General features: G+C 32.1%; 8 protein-coding genes across 8 annotated transcripts; 3 read left to right on the forward strand and 5 right to left on the reverse strand.

Annotated features, from left to right (window-relative positions):
* Nucleotides 1-283: 283 nt before the first annotated feature.
* On the reverse strand, nucleotides 284-1,714 carry GO595_002590 (AP-4 complex accessory subunit tepsin-like; the record flags this gene model as incomplete). The annotated part of the gene is made up of 1 exon (XM_067915516.1): nucleotides 284-1,714. One exon carries the CDS (start codon nucleotides 1,712-1,714, stop codon nucleotides 284-286), a length of 1,431 nt encoding a protein of 476 aa, XP_067776391.1.
* Nucleotides 1,715-3,168: 1,454 nt separating this feature from the next.
* GO595_002591 (Clan SC, family S33, methylesterase-like serine peptidase) lies at nucleotides 3,169-4,071 on the reverse strand (the record flags this gene model as incomplete). The annotated part of the gene is made up of 1 exon (XM_067915517.1): nucleotides 3,169-4,071. One exon carries the CDS (start codon nucleotides 4,069-4,071, stop codon nucleotides 3,169-3,171), a length of 903 nt encoding a protein of 300 aa, XP_067776392.1.
* Nucleotides 4,072-4,894: 823 nt separating this feature from the next.
* On the forward strand, nucleotides 4,895-6,103 carry GO595_002592 (Protein phosphatase PP2A regulatory subunit B; the record flags this gene model as incomplete). The annotated part of the gene is made up of 1 exon (XM_067915518.1): nucleotides 4,895-6,103. One exon carries the CDS (start codon nucleotides 4,895-4,897, stop codon nucleotides 6,101-6,103), a length of 1,209 nt encoding a protein of 402 aa, XP_067776393.1.
* Nucleotides 6,104-6,564: 461 nt separating this feature from the next.
* Nucleotides 6,565-7,044, reverse strand: GO595_002593 (translationally-controlled tumor-like protein; the record flags this gene model as incomplete). Its single annotated transcript, XM_067915519.1, has 1 exon — nucleotides 6,565-7,044. The coding sequence occupies one exon, from the start codon at nucleotides 7,042-7,044 to the stop codon at nucleotides 6,565-6,567; it is 480 nt and encodes a 159-aa protein (XP_067776394.1).
* A 1,326-nt stretch (nucleotides 7,045-8,370) lies between these two features.
* On the forward strand, nucleotides 8,371-9,297 carry GO595_002594 (Succinyl-CoA Synthetase subunit; the record flags this gene model as incomplete). Its single annotated transcript, XM_067915520.1, has 1 exon — nucleotides 8,371-9,297. One exon carries the CDS (start codon nucleotides 8,371-8,373, stop codon nucleotides 9,295-9,297), a length of 927 nt encoding a protein of 308 aa, XP_067776395.1.
* A 489-nt stretch (nucleotides 9,298-9,786) lies between these two features.
* GO595_002595 (Clan MG, family M24, aminopeptidase P-like metallopeptidase) lies at nucleotides 9,787-10,938 on the reverse strand (the record flags this gene model as incomplete). The annotated part of the gene is made up of 1 exon (XM_067915521.1): nucleotides 9,787-10,938. One exon carries the CDS (start codon nucleotides 10,936-10,938, stop codon nucleotides 9,787-9,789), a length of 1,152 nt encoding a protein of 383 aa, XP_067776396.1.
* Nucleotides 10,939-11,008: 70 nt separating this feature from the next.
* Nucleotides 11,009-12,235, reverse strand: GO595_002596 (uncharacterized protein; the record flags this gene model as incomplete). The annotated part of the gene is made up of 1 exon (XM_067915524.1): nucleotides 11,009-12,235. One exon carries the CDS (start codon nucleotides 12,233-12,235, stop codon nucleotides 11,009-11,011), a length of 1,227 nt encoding a protein of 408 aa, XP_067776397.1.
* Nucleotides 12,236-18,533: 6,298 nt separating this feature from the next.
* GO595_002597 (uncharacterized protein) lies at nucleotides 18,534-19,694 on the forward strand (the record flags this gene model as incomplete). The annotated part of the gene is made up of 1 exon (XM_067915525.1): nucleotides 18,534-19,694. The coding sequence occupies one exon, from the start codon at nucleotides 18,534-18,536 to the stop codon at nucleotides 19,692-19,694; it is 1,161 nt and encodes a 386-aa protein (XP_067776398.1).
* Nucleotides 19,695-20,071: the final 377 nt, after the last annotated feature.

Raw genomic sequence — 20,071 nt, forward strand, 5'->3', positions numbered from 1 at the left:
ATGTCTAGCAATCGACTTAACTATTTTTCTAAGATAAAAATACAGTCGTCACTTTTAATGTAAGATTGTACGTTAAGATAACGTCCTCCCTATTTGTAATCCACAATTTTATAGATTTAATTTAAGTGGAAAAACAATTTAACAATACAAAACAAATTATTCAGACAAAACTACACAAAAGCGAATATAAGTTCTCACAATATTCCAATTTGCAATGGATTTTCACATTTCCTTCGAAATATTATTGTTTTAATTGACTTTTAATTTGAAGAAGTGAGAATACTTATTGTTCCTCATTTTCTTTCGTTTCTTCCTCATTACTTTCAGCATTCTCTTTGTTTTCTTCTTCTTCTTTCGGAGATTCTTCGTTAACTTTCTCTTCGGTGTTAACGGTCTCCTCACTCTTAACGGTCTCTTCGTTTGTTTCTTGGCCAAAGTTGAATTGGTTTTCATCTTCTTCATTTGGCGCAGATTGTGCTTCATCTGTGAAAGAAAATGCAGACGGTTGTTCTGGCAAATCTGTTGGTTGTACATTTTCAATTGATTCATAAAAACGAACAGCAGCAGAACGAAGCGATGCTTGTGGTGCAGACCTAAGGCGTTGGACTTCACCCTTCACATGCGCCACGGTTCCGATTCCAAACTTTTCGCCGAAAATTTCAAGACCATAGATAGCTCTAACCTTAACCTTCCACTCAGAACTGTTTAAGCCAGCGGTTAACTCAACAAGAGACTCAGGAACAATAGAAGCTTTGAATGCATTAATTTCGCCATTTGTTGGAAGTGCTCTACCGCCAGTTATTTTGAGGAATTTGGAAGCTGGGGTGTCCAAAGACTGTTTAGAACGTTCTGGAATTGGATTTGATGGCTTCTTTTTAGACCATGAAAAATCTGCTTCAAGACGTTGGAATTGACCACGTTGTGGTGGTGGTGGTGGAGGTGTATACGATGGAACCTGTGGTTGTTGGACTGGTTGGGGTTGTGGCTGTGGTGGTGGAGATTGATATGTTTGGAGATTTTGATATGTTGGAGGTTGTTGATATTGATTTGGCTGATACATGCCAGTCTGTCCGTAAGTGCCTTGGACGTTTCCACTTACATTTGATGCGCTACCATACTTTGATACGACAGGCCCTTTTTGGATGCCAAACGTGCGGTTGAAAAATCCGGTGATGTTTTCGAGTGTTCGGTTAGCTGTTGGGTCGTGATTTACTGGATCAAGAGATACTGGTTGTGTAATGTATTGATCATTACCATAAGATTCCATGGTGCTAACAGAAGCAACACGTTGGGTTGGAGGAGCTGTTGGTGCGCTTGTGTTGAAGTGTTGCACAGTTGCTTGGCCTGAAGTAAATACAAGATCCAAAAGAGATTGTGCAGCATCCTTCATTTCTTGATATGGCTCATATCCACGAACTGGATCTGGCCTTCCTCTCCAACCTATACAATCTGAAATTGTTGAAGAGTATAACTTAATTTCTGCTTGAATTGCAGATGATGGACCATTTTGAGCAAGGTGATTCATAAGTCGAAGGGCTTTTAGACGGACATTAACTCTTGGTACAGTAAGTTTTTTACATGCATATTTAATTAGTCGTTGAACATTCGCAGGATCATCTCGGGCCAACTGAACAGCTTCTGCAAGGCACATGCCTGGAGATGGAAGATTGTCATCAGCTGTTGCCCTATCAACAAGTCTGGAGCACGTGAACATACCAAAAAATAGCTAAAACCGTAATTTGCTTTGAAAATTTCAGCTTTCCGCCATTTGCCTTAAAACGATAGCCCGCACCGTTATCGTTTCATTCTTTGACACTTTTGATACAGTAACAAAGACAATGCAACAAAAGAACATTATTTACAACTATAAATGACATTAAAATCATTTAACCACAATTGAATGATGAATTCTAAACGTGTCTTGTTTCTTTAGTGCAATTTTTTCCTATTTTAGGAAATTAATGAAAAAGATCCGATGCTATTTTTTCAAGTTTTCTTAGAACAACCTAGGATTTTAATTCAAAAGAATGGAACTATGACTAATGAACATATTTCAACTTAAATATATAAATAATAATTAAGATTTACATTTTTAAAAATAAAATATCATTGATAAACCCAATTAATACAACCATGTTCTATTAAATCATCCATGATAAAACCGGTACCAGCACATTATGGGAATCTAACAAATTGGGAAATCGATTTTGGCTGTCTTAATAGCTTTCCTACACATCGGACATGTTTTTTTTTCTGACCATATTTCCATGGCGCAATTGTAGCAACAACATTTATGACCACATGGAATAAAGATTGAAGAACAATCTTTTTCACAAATACAGCATCTCGGCTCAGCAAATATGGGCACTGTAGATGAGATAATAACATCACAAATTGGGCATGTTTCAGTGTTTTTTCGAATTTTGGATGAACATTTGGAACAAAAAACTTTATGACCACATGGGATACAAATGTTGGTAGCAAGTTCACTATTACATTTCATGCATGTCACTTGTAAGTTTTGTTCTTGATCTTGGCCTTCAGTAAAATTTTCGATATCGGAAATTTTTTGTCTAGGGGGAAGATCACTCGGGTTTTCTGGTTGTGGGAGGGGTTCTGGGGATATGGAAGGATTCCCATCATTAATCTTATTAGCTAAAACTAAATTTGATCTCGAAATATTTCCTGAATCTGGTGCCAATTGGTGGCCCTCTAGATTTTGAGCGTTGTCTACTCGAGTATTTTGGTCGTTTAAATTGTGCAATTCATTGTTCATTTCAAAACAAATGGAAATGCCACCTCTTTTGGAACGATTAAAATTAATTCAAATTTATAACCGTTAAATCTTGCACTAGCAAAAAATCACTATTCAGTATAATATCCATAATTTGTGCATTAAATCTCCTTGATGATAAGGAAAGTTTGTTGTTTAAAATAATTTTAGTTATATCAAGGCTGAGAAAATGTTATAACATTAATTTGATTTCATGAACAAAAGAACTTAATCTATTCGTGCTATGAAACCTAACAAAGAATAGAAACCAAAGAAGCTTTTACCGAAATTTACATGGCATTTTAAAATATCCGACATTCTAATTAATTAATTTAAAAAAACAATTTTTTCTAAAAAACTTTTTAAGAAATTTAAAAGTAATTCACATTCAATATTTATTTACGATGCTCATCTATGAACTCGAGAAGATCGCGTGCTACCTCAGGTCGATGTGGTGTCTTCAACATCACATGCTCTCCTTTAGGGTACAATTTGTATTTTACGTTCATTCCGTCGCGTGCGAGAACTTTTTGGACCCATTTATCGCTGGTCTTCGCATCGACCATTGAATCAGCTTCTCCCTGAACAAAGAACAATGGAAGCTCGGCGGGCCATAGCTCAGGATGCTCGTGGATGAACGCCTGTTTTTCTTCGACGGAGAAGTATAATTGTGGAGTAATTGTTTCATATATAAGAGGCGATGCTTTGGCCATTGTAACAAAGCGTTGGTCCATATCAGCGGAATAAGGATTAGCACCTGTGCTGATTTGCATGGTTGGAAATGCCCAATTAAGTGCTTTGAATCCATATCGTTCAATTGTGCCGAGTTGACGTTGTGGGCAAGGGGAAATCCATGGAGCTTCAGCAATGGCACATTTAACAATGTCTTTAATTTCATTGTATCGTGTGAGAATTGTATATATCGTGCAGAGACCTCCCATTGAATGACCGTGTATAATTAAAGGAAGATTAGGATAACGAGAATGTGCAAGTTGAATGACTTTGACAGTCTCTTCTGCCATAAGGTCAATGGTTCCTGAAACTGGTGAACCAGATGAACGCCCATGTCCATAATGATCACATCCAAAGACAACTCCTCCCCTCTCGAGAATAAATGGGAAGAAGTCTTTTTTGAAGGTTACACAAACGCCCAATCCATGAACAAATACATAAATAAAGGTGGGTTCGCCACTAGGTTTCCATGTGCAACCTTTTAGGACAGAGCCATTGTCAAGAGTGATATCGAAATCTTCACCATCATCGTAGCTGAGATCAAATTTTGCGTCTGCTAATTCCATAAGTGATAAAAAAAAGTGAGTGAAAAAATTCAATAAAAATCGATGTTTTTGAATTCAATTTTATATTTTGAAAAAGTTTTATGAAGAAAGACAAATTATCGCATTGAGTAAATCATCTATATGTTTCTGAAATCATCTATAGCTCATTTAGTAAATCATTTTTCATACATGAAGAAATTTCTTTTAAAGTCATGAATGAATTTTTTTTTAGATTAAAAATTTAAAGTTTGACTTAGAATTTCATATTCTCAATAAATCATAGTGAAATCACAAATAACTTGCATAAGATAGAATTATTCGAAGCATTATTTATTTAATAAAAATAAATTGAAAGTAATAATAATAATATTTGCATTGGGAAGAACATTTGAAGTGAATCTAGGATGGATTTGTATATATTGAGTCCAAGTCACTATCTATTAGCCTTAAATTATCTAAAAAACTAAGCATTGATTTTTTGATTTTAACAACAAAGAGTATAATCAAAACAATATTGATTGCAACAAACATGGCAGAGATTATGTATCCTCTTTTCAAAAGTTCAGATCTTTTAACATGAACTTTTGTTAATGTTTCGTATGGATTTTCAAATGATTCTTCTGATTTTCCTAAAAGAGAATTTCCTTTTTTTCTACAGCTAGAAAACATGAACAAAGCATTCAGCAACAAGAGAGGGAGACACCTAAAACGATCATTCATAGAGATATCAATAAACGTTCTCTCATAAAACGATAAACACGTTTAAAGGCGTTAGAAAAAAAGAATTGAATAATTCAAACCGTCATAAATGGCTGTTTTGAAAAGTGTAATTTTCAAACAAAACATGGATCTCCATTTCCTGGCTGCGTTTGGCGACCACGTTCCACTATCCAACTTCAAACCCGATGACACAATTTCAGCAATGGCTTTTAGTAGTGATGGACAATTTTTAGCTTCAGGTGATCAAGCAGGTCGTGTTGTTGTATTTCGTTTAAATGAAAATGGCAAAAGGCAGCCTACAGTATCGTTTGTTACACAAGTCCATGCACATAAAGCACAATTCGATTATTTTCATAGCGAACTTAGTGAGATGAAAGTTAATTCACTGAAATGGGTTCCAAGACAAGCACTTAATCCATTACTTATTACATGCAATAGCCATGATGCAAAATTATGGAGATTTAATGCATCACCAAAAATTGTTTGGAACGAATTTGATGATTGTCAATTAATTGATGATTCATTCATCTTTCCAACATTCAGACAAAAAGATACAGAATACAGTGCCGAATGTGTTAAAACTTTTAACGATATCCAAACTGAATACATAGTCGATCTTCAAACATTACCAGATCAACATTCTTTTATTATGGTCGATGTTTCATGTGTCAAGCTATGGGACATGGAACGCGATATCAAATCTGTATGTCTATGCAAAGTTTCTCAACAAGAGCCAGAAATAATCACATCTGCAATTCATTCATCCCAACCGCACGCATTTATTATTGGAGATGATGACGGTGTCTGTAAGATGTTTGATATGCGTCAGCAAGCAGAAGATATACCACCTTTATTCGAAATATATACATCTGATTTTGCCAGTCGAAATCAACAAATGAGCGGCTGTGATAGCGTCGGAAGCATTGTGTTCTCTCCAGATGGTAATAACTTTGCTGTTCGTCGCTTTGGTGATGTTCAAGTATGGGATATTAGAAATACATCATCACCAACCGCTAAGCTTGATGTCCAATGGTTCCCTGGTCAAATGGAATGGCTTATTAATGAAGAATATGTTAAAGATCAATTCAGAACAGCATTTACAGCCAAAGGAAAAATTGTCACTGGATGTTATTCTGCTGATTACATTGCGTGGGATTGGAAGAATAACAAGACATCTAAACATAGAGCAGTAGGCGCAAGAACGCCACGGCCTCCACCTGAGCCAGGAAGAGACTTCAGCAAGAGGGTGACCGTTTGTGAGGCCCACCCCAAAGATGAAATTGTGGCGGTTGTATCGACAGCGGCACTTTTCTTCTTTTATGAACCAAAATAATTATTAGACAGAATATATCGTTTAGCTTTTTCTCCATTTAACACTAATAAAAAAGATTATACCAAATAAAACTCAAAATAAAATAATTTTTTTGTTAATCAATGGTCAATTATCAAAAATATGTAAATACATAAAACAAAATCTAAGTTTTCTTGTAGTTTAGACTGTATTTTTGCTGCACATTAAACACAATTTTGAGATATGGAAAATTGAAAATTGATAAAAATAATTAAAAGACCTTTATGTCCCTTCCTAGCAATAAATAACAGGAAAAATATTCTATTAATGCCTAATAGGAAATGTTTTTTTGTTTTTGATAAAAGTAAATGTTTTTGATTTTGATTTTCATTCTTTTCTTTTTGTGTTTTATTAACTTTGTTAGCAAGAAAATGTTAACGATACTTTTATGAAGCATTAAAACATATATTTGAAGTGATGATTTATTGGAATTTAACTTAACCTTACTCATCTTTTACAACTGACCACTTCGGAAACCAAAACACGGGTGTAATTTCATCCTCAAGAAAAGAGCAGAAAATAACAGTTTGGGTTTGATCGCCAGGTGGACGGAAAAAATGGAAGTCTCGGAATTTTGCAGATACCCATCTAACAAGGTGGGCAAATGATAGAACAAACGGGTTTGATTGTTCAATTGTGTTCAATTGGTGTTGTTGTTTGATTAATTGGACATAATCTTTTGCCCATAAGATAAGCTTATCCTTTGTCCAATTAATTTCTTCTAATCCAAAATCACGTACAAGATTGATGACAACTTCAACAGAATTTGGATTTTCAGGTGGGAGTTCTTCATTAAAAATCGCCTTGAACTTTCCTCTGACCACGTAAACACCTTTTTCTTGGTCTTCTTGAAAAGGGTATCTCTCATCAAGGAAAACATGATTTGTAAATATATCTTTGTACCGAACTTTTCCCTCGGACATTTTTAGTTTTTAAGGAAGTTTGTTCGAACATATAATAATTCAAATTTTTCACCATTTGACAACCGTTAAATATGCTGAATAATTTGTCAGATAAGAACTTGTTCTAACATTATGTTTACATTTCTCTTCAAATGAATCAGAAAATAAGAAGATGAAAAATCCAGTTTCATTTCTTTCATATTTTAACTCTTTGTTCAGCCCAGAATCTTCTCTCTGAAAGACGATCAAAATGCATGCAATTTTATCGTTTTACCCACAAATCTCTGGACGGTTTTCATCGTGTAACCGGTGTTGTAAACCTGCCCAAATAATTTCTAATGTCAAACGACTGTGACTTACTTTACAGTATGTTTTTTCTCTAACCTTCAGAAGTTCTCATTGTTGGAGACTCTAGTGTTGGGAAGAGCTGTCTTTTGATACGATTTTCAGATAAAACTTTTAGTGACGTATGTTTTAATTATAACTCCAGAATTATGTTTCAACAATTGGTGTAGATTTTAAAATCAGGACAATAGACTTAAATGGTAACCAAATCAAACTTCAAATTTGGGATACGGCAGGACAAGAGCGATTTCAATCAATTACAGCAAATTACTACCATGGTTCTCATGCTATCGCAATTGTATATGATGTTACAGATAGGAAGTCATTCGATAACTTAAGAAAATGGTTAGCAGATGTTGATCGTCTTGCTAATCCTCAAGTTTGCAAATTTATTATCGGTAACAAAATTGATCTGGAAGACAAAAGAGTTGTTTCTAGAGATGAAGGACAAGCATTTGCAGACAAGCTTGGCATCCCATTTTTGGAAACATCTGCAAAAACCGCGACAAATGTAAATGAGATGTTTTATGCAATGACACAAGCAATCTACCAAAGACAAGGCTCACAGGTGAGGAGCAACACAAATGACCCTATAGGATTTAACTTCAGGCAAGGAAATAGAGTCGGAAACGATTGCCCTTGCTAGATCTATCAATAAACAAAAACTTTTTATTCAGACTCAAATCTGTTCTTTATTTAGCACAAGTGAATGTATTAATTTTTTTAAATGTTCTGTTCATTATGTTTGAACATGTTGTTACTCTTATTGGAACTTTATCATCAAAGACGATTTTGCTTGTATAAAATTTTTATAAACTGTTCTAAGTCAATTCGAAGTTAGAAAGTTCGATAGAATAAAGTTCACAAATATTCTGAGGCACGATCATACCCAACAGCAAAAGTCAAAAATCAAGCCTATCGGTTTACGTTAGAAAGCACTTCCCATAACCAAACAGACTTTCTCAAATCTGAATTACAACGACCACTTCACATTTCAGGAAAATGATTTCATCTTCAGCGAGAAATCTCCACAAACCACTTCTCTTTGTTGATGAGAACACACGTGTTGTTGTACAAGGTATTGGAAATCAAGGACAATTCCATTCACGTTTAATGCGCGAATATGGAACAAATGTTGTTGCAGGTGTTCACCCTAAGAAGGCTGGACAAATCATTGCTGGAATGCCAGTTTTTGCCTCTGTTAAAGATGCTGTTCAAAAAACAGATGCCAATGCATCACTCATCTTCGTTCCAGCCTCTGGTGCTGCTGCCGCTATGATAGAAGCAGCCAACGCTGGTGTAGGTCTTATTGTTTGTATCACCGAACACATTCCACAACATGATATGATCAAAGTCAAGAAAGTTCTCAAAGAAAAAGGTGTTGAACTCATTGGCCCCAACTGCCCAGGTATTATTCAACCACGTACCCATTGTAAAATGGGCATCATTCCAACCAATATTCATACACCAGGCAAAATTGGTATTGTTTCACGTTCTGGAACACTTACATATGAAGCATCATATGCCACTACTTTAGCCGGACTTGGCCAATCCACAGTTGTTGGAATTGGCGGAGATCCATTTGCAGGACAACTTCACGTTGATGTTGTCAAAAGGTTTGCAGAAGACCCACGCACCGAAGGCATCATCCTCATTGGTGAAATTGGCGGCCAATCCGAAGAAGATGCTGCCGAATGGATTCACAAGAATCAACTCACCAAGGAAAAGCCAGTCGTCAGCTTCATCGCAGGAGCCACAGCGCCACCTGGCAAACGTATGGGTCACGCGGGCGCTATCATTTCTGGCGGAAAGGGAACTGCCGAAGGCAAATACGAAGCACTCCAAGCAGCAGGCGTCCGCATCTCGCGCCATCCAGGAAACCTCGGAAAGTTCATTTTCGAGGAAATGAAGAAGTTAGGCCGCATCTAAACACTTAAATTAACTTTATTTTTTGTTCCAATTTTATGGCTTTTTATAAAGATGAAATAAATTGTTCTTTTTGTTTTATGGTTTTGGATATTTTTAGAGAGGAAACAGAAATTTTGTTTTCTTTGTCTGTAACCTGAAGATCATTTAGATTTTTTATGTTTTTGCTCATATAAGAATCAAATTAATTTAATCATTTTCAAAGGTTATTGATATACGATAAATTGAAATGAATAAAATTATTTAAATTATTAATAATTATTCAACATCAAAACAGTTGTTGAACAACCTCATAAAAATAGTCATTAGTATTATGTAAAGAATTGTGTTACCCAAAGGTATATTTTGAAAAATTTTTCATTGGTTGTTTATGTTTAATATTTATAATCTTCATTTTATATTGCAATTAAAATATGGCCAATGTTACTAATCTAAACATAATGTTCACGCGATGTTTTGATTTTTAAAGAAAAGACATTATAACAGTAATTTTTATTCAATAATTACAGTGTCCTCAAATCTGCATCCGATTCCTCTAAGTTCCATAGGAATATTTTTGTTGTTCACATGGAAGTACAGACCTGGCTCAATTGAGAACACAGTCCCTTTTTTAATTGGGTATTCATAAGGTATTTCATCGCAATCGTGAACATCGATTCCAATGAAGTGTGAAACCCAATGCGGAAACACTTCATTTAGTTGGTGCTGATTTAAATTCACGCCAAACCCTTTCAGCCCATCCAATAACATTCTTTCGCAATCGATGTGTATGGCCTTTAAGTTTTGATACATTTTTCGTTTTGTTCGTGACTTAAGTACATCTTTGATATCATTAACCATTTCAAGAAGTTCGAGATGTACATTTGGTACTTTACCAATTGGCACCGTACGTGTATAATCAGATGCATATGAATTATATTCACAACCTGCATCCATCATAAAACAATCGCCTTCTTTAAGAATGCAATTGTTGTCGAGATAATGCATATAAGTCGCATTAGTCCCTGATGCAGCAACAATGGGATATGCTAAGTCAGTGGCCCCATGATTATAACAATATAGCTCAAAGCGTGATGCAATTTGTCGCTCAATTAAACCAGGTTTAACTGTAGAAAGTGCATTTGACATTGCTTTTTCAGTGATCGAACATGCGGTGCGGATTAATGATATCTCTTTAGGCGTTTTATACACACGGAGTTTGTCTAGATAAGGTGCAAGAGGATGATATTTGAAGTTATGAGGCTGTTGATGAACTGGAAAACTACAAAAGATTTGTTGAAATTTAGGAGTATTAGTTTTGATCCAATCATTTAACTCATTGATAGGAACGACCTTTTGAACGCCAGTTTGTTTAATGGCTTCATCAAATGGAAGATGGTATCCATGATATATTTCATCAAATGGATTTGGCTTTGGTAAAAATAAAGTAGAAGTAATATCATTAGATACTTTTTGAATTGTAAGTACACCGCCTGGTTGGGTATATCCTGTTAAATATATCATATCAGAAAATTGAGAAAAATGATATTGAAGCTTTGGATTCCGTTTTAATGGATACTTGCCATATACAATGATAAGACTATTTGGTGACTTAATGGATTCGAATAAGTTTAGCCTTCTTGATATATAGTCAGCTGCAATCATTTTAAAACGATAGACTCAAAATACGATAAAAATAAATTGAAAAATACTGTCACTTTTCTAAAGGTAATTTTTATTTTGGATTTTGGATATGCCTCATTAATTCCATAGCCTCTCTAATTGTTACATCAGGGGATATATTTTTCATGAAGTAAGAAATGGAGTTACTAATTTTCTGTGCTGCTTCATCAGATACAGTTGTTGGTGAATATTGTAATCTATTTGAAATCAGATTTTTGTGGCTTCCGACCATCGAAAAGCTGGTTAATGTTACTGTTCTTTCGATTATTTTACTTTTCATACTTTGTTGAACCCATACATCATTAATTGGATCTTTAAATTCCATTGGTCCAACATTCGATAATTCAACGAGGATGTTCTCATTATCATTTCCACCATAATCAAATTCAGGTTTAAGTGAATTAAAAATCGCACCATTCAAAGTCTTTCGATTAAAGTTATTCCTGAGTTGTTTTCCTGCTTCACGAATAGTCATTTGCTCATTGACATTGTCGGCAACGACTCCAAAAGAAGTGAAATTGTTTCCAGCATTTTCGCTAACGGTTTTTTGACGGGGGTTAATAAACGGTCGCAAATCAACACATGTTAAACAGCCGACTTTTAAAGGCCTTTTCACATTATTTAGTGTTTCGCTTGCAAGTGCAATAGATAACCATAGTGACTCTGTAAGGCCTGAAAGTTTTCCAGTAGATTTATTATACCATTTGTGTTCTTCAATGGGAAATACATCATTGATATCGCGACGAAAGATAGTGGATGGCGTTTCAGGAAGTGTGTGACTGAATGGAAATCGAGACACTTTTAAAGTATCTTGTTCAAAACTTGGATCGTCTATTGTTTCCTGAATTTCGTTAGAGAAAAGCTCAAAAGGCGTTATTGGAAGTCCTTTAACTTCATTTAAATTATCATTGAGGATATTTCGGATAAGATTTTTGAAGAACCCTCCATCTGTAAACCCATGACTTGAATTAACAGAAACAAATTTATCATTTGCTGCAATTGTTGCAAATTCTTTTGAAAAATCTGGCCGGTAATGGTTATCAATATATATTGATGCTTCATATGCATTCTTTATTGAGTTTGGTAGAGAGTGAACTGTTACTTTATTGTCTTGAGCTATTAGGTTATTTCCATCTGTTTTTAATCGAAATCCAATTATTGACTTAATGAGATTATTAATGATTTTTGGAATTACTTTGGAATCATTAACGCCAACCGCAAATTGCATTAGCTCATATGAGTCAAGAAATATTTTTTCGGATTGAGCGAGCTTTCTCATCAAAAAATCTGAACATGGTCTAAACTAAATTGAATGGTTAACGTGGTCAAAATATCAGTGAAAGTAAACTTTTTGAAAACAGTTTGTTCCGATACATTTTGTTTGCTTTTTGATCGTATGATGTGTTTTTCAGTACAAATTGAATGCTTATCGTTATTTTATAATGGTTAAAATTTTTTGCCATCATGTTTTCCAAGGTGTTTCTTTGTTTTTTAAATTAAAACTTCTTGTTTGTCTTTTTTTTCCTTTTTTATACTTATTTTTAGCCTATGATGAAAACCTAAATTAAAATTTTAATCAATGTGAAATTTTGTATCAGCTAATAATGTTATTATAGTCAAAAAATCTTGATGATAGAAAGTGTTCATTTTTTATTCCATCAATGTAATACAGCATTAAAGGAGTTCTATGGCTAACACATTTTCCAAATATGAAATTTGAAAACTTTTACATATAAATTTATATTCCAGAATAAATCTATAATAATGTTAAATAACTGATTTATTATTAAGTTTTATAGTAGTAAATATTTGATTTATTAAGTGGAACGTGGATGAATTGTTCCAAACAAAATGAATGTGTTTTCGTTACTTTTATTTTGTTCTTAATATGTTCTGCTATTTCATTCAGTCCAATGATTCATTACTTTCGTCGTCATCATTTTTCATTTTTTGATGTTTCTTCAGCACTTTTTTTCAATTCATGTTGCATCTTTTGTAGAATTCGAGTCCTTCTTTATCTATATTCTGTATCCATTTCATTATTTGCCACACAATTTCGCGTAGATCATTTAAATCATGTACATCTTCATTATATCTATTATCCAATTTGATGTCATTATCATCGAAACTTTGTGTTGTATCTGTTTTATTATTTCTATATCTTTTATTCTCATTAACTTCTTTGCGTTCATTAAATAAAAGTTTCTCTTCATTAGGTGGAAAACATTTATCGATTAATTTTTGGTCTTTGGCTTTAATTTCCCAATTTGTATTTTTACTAAAGCTAATTCCGAAGTATTATCATATTACCAACTTGGGAAGATTTAACAAATTTAGGTGGTCGAGAAATCAATTTTTTTCAAAAATTGCAATGCGCAATGAAATATTCCTGATCTCGGATTAGAACCAGCATCCCACATTATACAAAATTACTCAAGATCTTCAAGTTTAACATTTTATGCAAATTTGTTAATGATAATTTTAAATTCAATTGTGGCTCTTACAAAATTACATGAGTTTGATGTTATAGCAATAGATATATGTAATAACAATGATGTGAATGATTGTATTTATTTTATGAAATTCCTTGAAATATTATTAAAATACATTCATTAACTGGTTCATGTGTTTTAGGTTCATGATCTTTTAATGCTCCAACAACTTCTGGTAAGAAAATATTTAATGTTGATTTTCCTGTTCCTACTGCGCACACAACATAAAGTTTTTGAAAGAATATATTTTTAAATATTATTCAAAGCTAAAAAGTCCTCTTTCTTTTTAATCACTTTAATTATAAAATTTATGAAATTCTATGACTTTGATGCAAGGTATAACAATAGTAAACCACAGACTATTATTATAATAACAATTGTGACATTGGCTGACTTCAAATATATGGAAACGCTTTTGAAAAAAAGATTATTAAGGTCACAAATTAGGCAAAAGTTACAAATTTTTCCATTCAAAAAGTAATTTAACTATTTCTGTGTTACCATGTTTAGTTGCTTCCATAAGTGCTGTTTGAAATAACTTAAATAATTTCCAAATATTATTTTGATATATTAAATTATTAAAATAAATTTTAAATAAAACAAATAAATATTTTTAGCATTAACATCAATTCCTTCTTGTTCAAGAAGTAATATAGCTATTTCTGTATGACCTTCATAAGATGCATTAATAAGTGCTGTTTTAAATAATTTAAATAATTTCCAAATATTATTTTGAAATAAAAAATTCTTAAAATAAACATCAAATAAAGTAAATAAATATCTTCAGCATTAATATAAATTCCTTTTTGTTTTAAAATGTATGAAATAAGTTCAATATTCCCTGAAAATGAAGTAAAAACCAAAATATCTTCTAGAATTTGAATATTTTAAAAGAAAAATATTTCCAATTTTTGCTGCTTTATTAATGATATTTTCATTAATTTTCATTCCTTCTTTTTCTAAATATGTAAAAATTTCATAATTAAAATATGAAACGCATTTTTCTCCTAATTCTTTGAATTTATCAATATCTTCAATTTTATTTTCATAAATATAATGAAAGATATCATTTCGATGAAATTCAATTGCTGCTACATATGCACCTTCAAATGATGAATGATTTTGTTCACATAAATGAATAATTTCTTCATTTCCACCTGCAACTGCATATTTACCTGTATTTTCTACATTTGCTCCATTCATAAGTAAACAATTAAAAAAATTGATTGAAAAAAAAAATGCTGCATAATCAATTAATGTAACATTCTTTTGATTAATAAATGAACATCTTTCATAAAGTGATGGTTCAATATATTGATTAAAATTAAAATCATTTTGTGATGATATTTCTTGAAGTTTTTCTATTTCATTCCGAATTATTTTTGCGATTTCATTTGGGTTAACTCCTTCTTGAATTAATTGCTTATGAAGTGCAAAATCATTATTTGAAAGTTCTTCATAAGAAATATTTTCCTGATCAAATAAAGATTTATATTCATCTGATTTATCTTGATTAATATGAACAAAAAATGGTTTACGTATATTTTGAATGATTTTTGATTCAAGTATATTATAATTAATCATGTAATTAAGTAAATAAAATGATTCTTGTGTGTTTTTCTTAAGAAGAAATTGAGCAAAAAAATTTATTATTTTTGTGTTGATTTTCTGATTTTCTTCACATTTTTCAATTTCTTGTAATGATCTCAAATATATATCAAAATTATAATCACTAATCAAAAGAGATGTATATATCATTCGGCTTATAATGATATCATAAGATATTGAATATTCTTTACAAAATTTGCTGATAATAAAACTAAAAATCTCATTATTGCCCTAAAAATACTACAAACCCATTGATTGAATAAATAATTCAACCAACCAAAAAGCTATCGAATTCACCAAATAAAAATACGAATTTCTTGCTGCAAATTAATTTTAAACAATATGTGCTGATTCTAATATTCTACATTATAATGTAGGAATACATATTTATTTATATTTGAATTTGTAAGAGAAACTCGATCTGGATAGATATTCTATCAGTGATAGAGGTACTTCAACTCCAAAAAAAAAAAAAAAAAAAAAAAATTAAATAAATAAATAAATTAACTTCTTTTTTTATTCCATATGTAAGCATTCCATAAAAGTTTCTTTATTCATTCAAATATTTTTGATATTTATTATGAGCACCGTCGTATTCAAAAAGTCATTGACAATGTCTGTTCGAATATGCGAAATTCAATTTTTTTGCAAAATGTTGATGGGACTTTATTTTTTTTGAATTCAAACAACGGTTTCATCAAAAAAATCTTGTTCAACATCGTTATCCGTTTATAAACTACACAATTTGCAAAAAGTGCTCAATTCAGCAAACGTTCTTTTATTCAGGGAATGTCTGAATTTTCCCAAGAAAGTTCAATAAATGAACGAAGTCTTGAGGAATTTTTAGACTCACTATATCCTCAAATATCAGATACAACAAAATCTAAAATATATAGTCATCCATTTCATTTTTTTTTTGATATTGCGACACAATCCAAAGTATCTGAAAGGGTTGATGCAGCTCTTAGAATTTTGTTTTATGTTCTTTTCGAAGTTATATTAATTTTACAAAACTTTCATCTTACTTGGTTTGATTTATTAGATAGAAATGATTACGAAACCAAATATGACCAAATTCTAGCCAAAATGTCATCCAACACATCTTGTTCATATTCTGTTTTAATCACACTTAGTATCACAGTCGTTCAAGGGATTTTTTATTTACGTTACGATCCTTTGAAACATCTTACTCCAGGGATTGCCACGTTTCTTCATATTTCTTTCACCCATCTTCCGCCCATTTTAGCCATTTTTCTCGGCGTTTCATTTGGGTGCACTTATTTAGGAAATGTTGCCAACACTACACAAAACAGCATCACCAACATACTCACAGTCTGCAATTCATTTTCCTGTGTCCTTCTTCTTATTGTCAATTTTTATTATCATACTATAACAAGATATTCGTTAATCATTCAAAAAGGGATATTTTCTTCATGGGAACCACCATATCGGATTATAGACATTTTGTATTTTTTTGCTGTTTCCCATGGCTTAGCCTTTCCAAATTCACAACGATCATATCATACTTATGTTGTTTGCATCTTTTCATTTGTTTGGAGTGTTATTACTATGCATCGACGTAAGCGTTCAATTTATTTATGTTTTATTGCTTATATAATTGAGACCAAAGTCTTAATCGATACCATCGTTTTCTCTATTTTAACCTTTGCTTTTACACTTGCTGATTTCCGTAATGATTATGTTCGCCTCATAGTTATCATTACGTTTTTACTTAACACCATTAGTGCCTTTCTACATATGTTATACGAATATAAAAAATTAACGTCAGCGAAAGGAAAAAATTTAACGAAAAGTAAAACTGCACAACAAGCAATATCAACATTACGATTATCAATAAGTTATGGACAAGTTGAATCGATAACGCCCAAATATTTAAAATGGATGTTAAGTTGGTGCTTTAGTTATTCTGCGTTACCTGATGTTGTTCGAATATATTTCATATTAGGACGACCATTATCAGAACTAAAGATACCACAAAAGACATTATCTCCATTGGAACTAATATCAATGAAATTTTTAGCATTTCAAGTCCGACTATATAAACAATCATTGTTATTAGATGAAGATCCAGTTGTTAAATCGACAAAAGAAGAACTCGAACGACAAAAACAATTAGCGAATCAAATATCAAACGATTTTTGGACTGATAAAGATTGCGAACAAATGACTTTAGCTAATTATGGCGAAAAAATCGAAAAAATCAAAAAGTTGATATTTAATACTGTTAGAAGTTTCCCACATTCGAAAACTATTAAAGAAGAATATGAAGATTTCATGAATAATACAATTTGTTCACCATCAGAGTTATTAGTTAATCCGAAATCGCCATTTGAATTCATCGAGTTTCCTGGTAAAACAATATTTAAATGTTTAAGCAAGAAAACAAATACTGAAAAAAGAAGATTAAACTCGCCGGAAAACTCGAAATCAACTACAGAACATTTCATATCAACATATATGAAACGAATTTCTTATCCATTAATTATGTTTTATCGAATTTGTTTTGTTTTTTTAATCATTTGTGGTCTAATATTATATTTCCCTTATGTGTCAAACACTAGAGAAATATATGGTCATTATACAAGAATAATGCATGGAATAATATTCGACGTTTCATTGAGCTTAAAAGGAATAGCTGAACATGACTTGAATCAAAGGTTTCAATCGATTGAACAAGTTTTAAATATTTTGAAAATTTTGCCTGAAGAAGCAAATTTGATTCTGAGTAATTTTTATATTAGAAATACTGTTTATAAAAATACTTATCAATACTTAAATGAGATAAATTTCGATTTTAATACATCGGATATTGATCATTGTGAAAAAATATCGTTGGCAGTTTTGTCAAGATCAAATTATTCAATCGATTGGTCTTTCGATAATAAGATTTGTTACTTCTCTTGGATTAACTTTTATACAAATGAAATCATACAAAAGTTAAATGAAACTATAAATAATTACGGAATTAAATACTCACAAAAAATGATCGGAATTTACGTTATTATCGGCTTTATCGTACTGTCATTTTTGGTGTTCATTTCAATTACTATCGTTCAACAAATTCACGTGCGTAAAGTTCTGAAATGCTTGAAAAACGTTTTGTCGATAGATGAAAATGTTTCGAAAAAAGGAGAGCCTTATTTCGGATTTAATCCTTTATTATCAACTTTGATATGGTTGGTAATAGCGGGTATCGCTTTTGCTTTATATGCTATTTGTGAATATCCTATGGTTAATATCATAAATAAACAACAGCGAACATTAAACCAAGCAATTGACATCACACAAATTACTATATCTTCAATACTTTCATACTCATTGACAGGTTTAATGAGTACACATATTCCAACAAAATATTATGAAATCTATAAATATTTGTTATATAATTATAGTGTATCCATGTTACATGCGTCTTATATCATTACCTTTAATGAAGTCTTACCCGAATTCTCAGAGATGTATGGATTTGAAACATGGGGAATTACAAATAGATCTTTTTCGTCATTAGTTAATACTTATTCCCAACTTATTATTGACATCATTGAAGAGAATACAACAGAAAGTCGAACATATAACGATTGTCTTATATGTTATATATTTCGACAATATCTAATTAATTTGGTCGAATTGACAATTCCACAAATTTCACAAGTACAAGCAGCTATAGGTTACCAGCTTTATTCAGTCTTTTGGCATTGCAATCCACTTTCATTTTTGGTAATCGCAATCGCTTGGTTCTTAGCAGAAATACTTCATAACTCACAAAGGAACTGGTTAAGTGGCTGGGCGATTCTGATGAGAAGGAAACAAGCAAAATATCCTCAACAAGTATTTTATATTGTTGGAAGTTTATTGGAATCAAAGGTAAACTACTTTAGCGACCTCCCAATTCCTTTTTTGGTTCGAGATTCTGATGGTATTATTGTATCTGCTAACCAAGAAATTGTCAAATATTTGGATCATACTATCGATCAAGTAGTTGGTCAACCTTATTCGGAATTCTTTGATGAAAATGGACCGAAGTTTAAAGGTAACGGTAAGGTTTCTTTAACAACAGATATAAGACCATTTGATGATGATTGTGAACTTGTTGTTTTTCATGACAACTCCAAACAATTAGATGAACAAAGAAGATTAGAACAGATAACAAAGACAATGACTCCAGATGTAACTGAATTTGGAAAAAGAATGGAAATGGTTTGTATAGAGTGTAGATTTAATTCTCCAAACATAAGTCCAGATGATGTGTTTCGGAAATTCGATGAAATGAAGGAGGCATTTCCTGAAATTAAGTGCTTAGCTTGTGGGGCGTCATTTTTCAGCGGTTTCTGTGAAATTGAATGCGAAGAAAAAGCACTTCGGGCGACCGTTATGCTTTCTGATGGGATTAAGGATTCATTCAGAGCTGCGATCACATATGGAGAAGGAATTTTCGCGTCACTAACAGACAAAGGACCTTTAACTGTGGTTCTGGGTGATGTAGCGGAAAGAGCAGAAATATTGGTAACAAATGGTTTTTGGGGAAGAATTTATGTGGACAGTAATATATTAGAGTCAAGCGGATACGATGAAACGACAGATGGAATCATTGTTCTTGGAGTTTCCCCAGTTAAGTAATCTGATCATCAATTCATTTTATGTTTCTATTATTTAAAAAAAAAACAATAATCATTGTTTTTAGTCTAAGCTGTTTCATTGCCACCTAAAATTCTAAAAATATGGCAAATATATTTGAAAAAAATCGGATATTTTTATATCATATTTCATTACCACAACAAAAATTCTCAGAAATAACAAGTATTATTAATGTATAAATGGTGTTATAGAAATCATATGTTATAGCGTTGCCTGTATACCCTTCACAACAATTTTTGCAAAAAAGTCACTTTTATATGAAACAACTATTTGTGATTACGATAATAACCACTCCGATAGAGTTTTTTTGTAGTCACTTTTTTAAAAAATGTGTTGCCATTTTTTTGCATAAGTGCCTG

The sequence above is a fragment of the Histomonas meleagridis genome (assembly GCF_020186115.1).
Source record: "Histomonas meleagridis strain 2922-C6/04-10x chromosome Unknown contig_20, whole genome shotgun sequence".
Taxonomy (NCBI): domain Eukaryota; phylum Parabasalia; order Tritrichomonadida; family Dientamoebidae; genus Histomonas; species Histomonas meleagridis.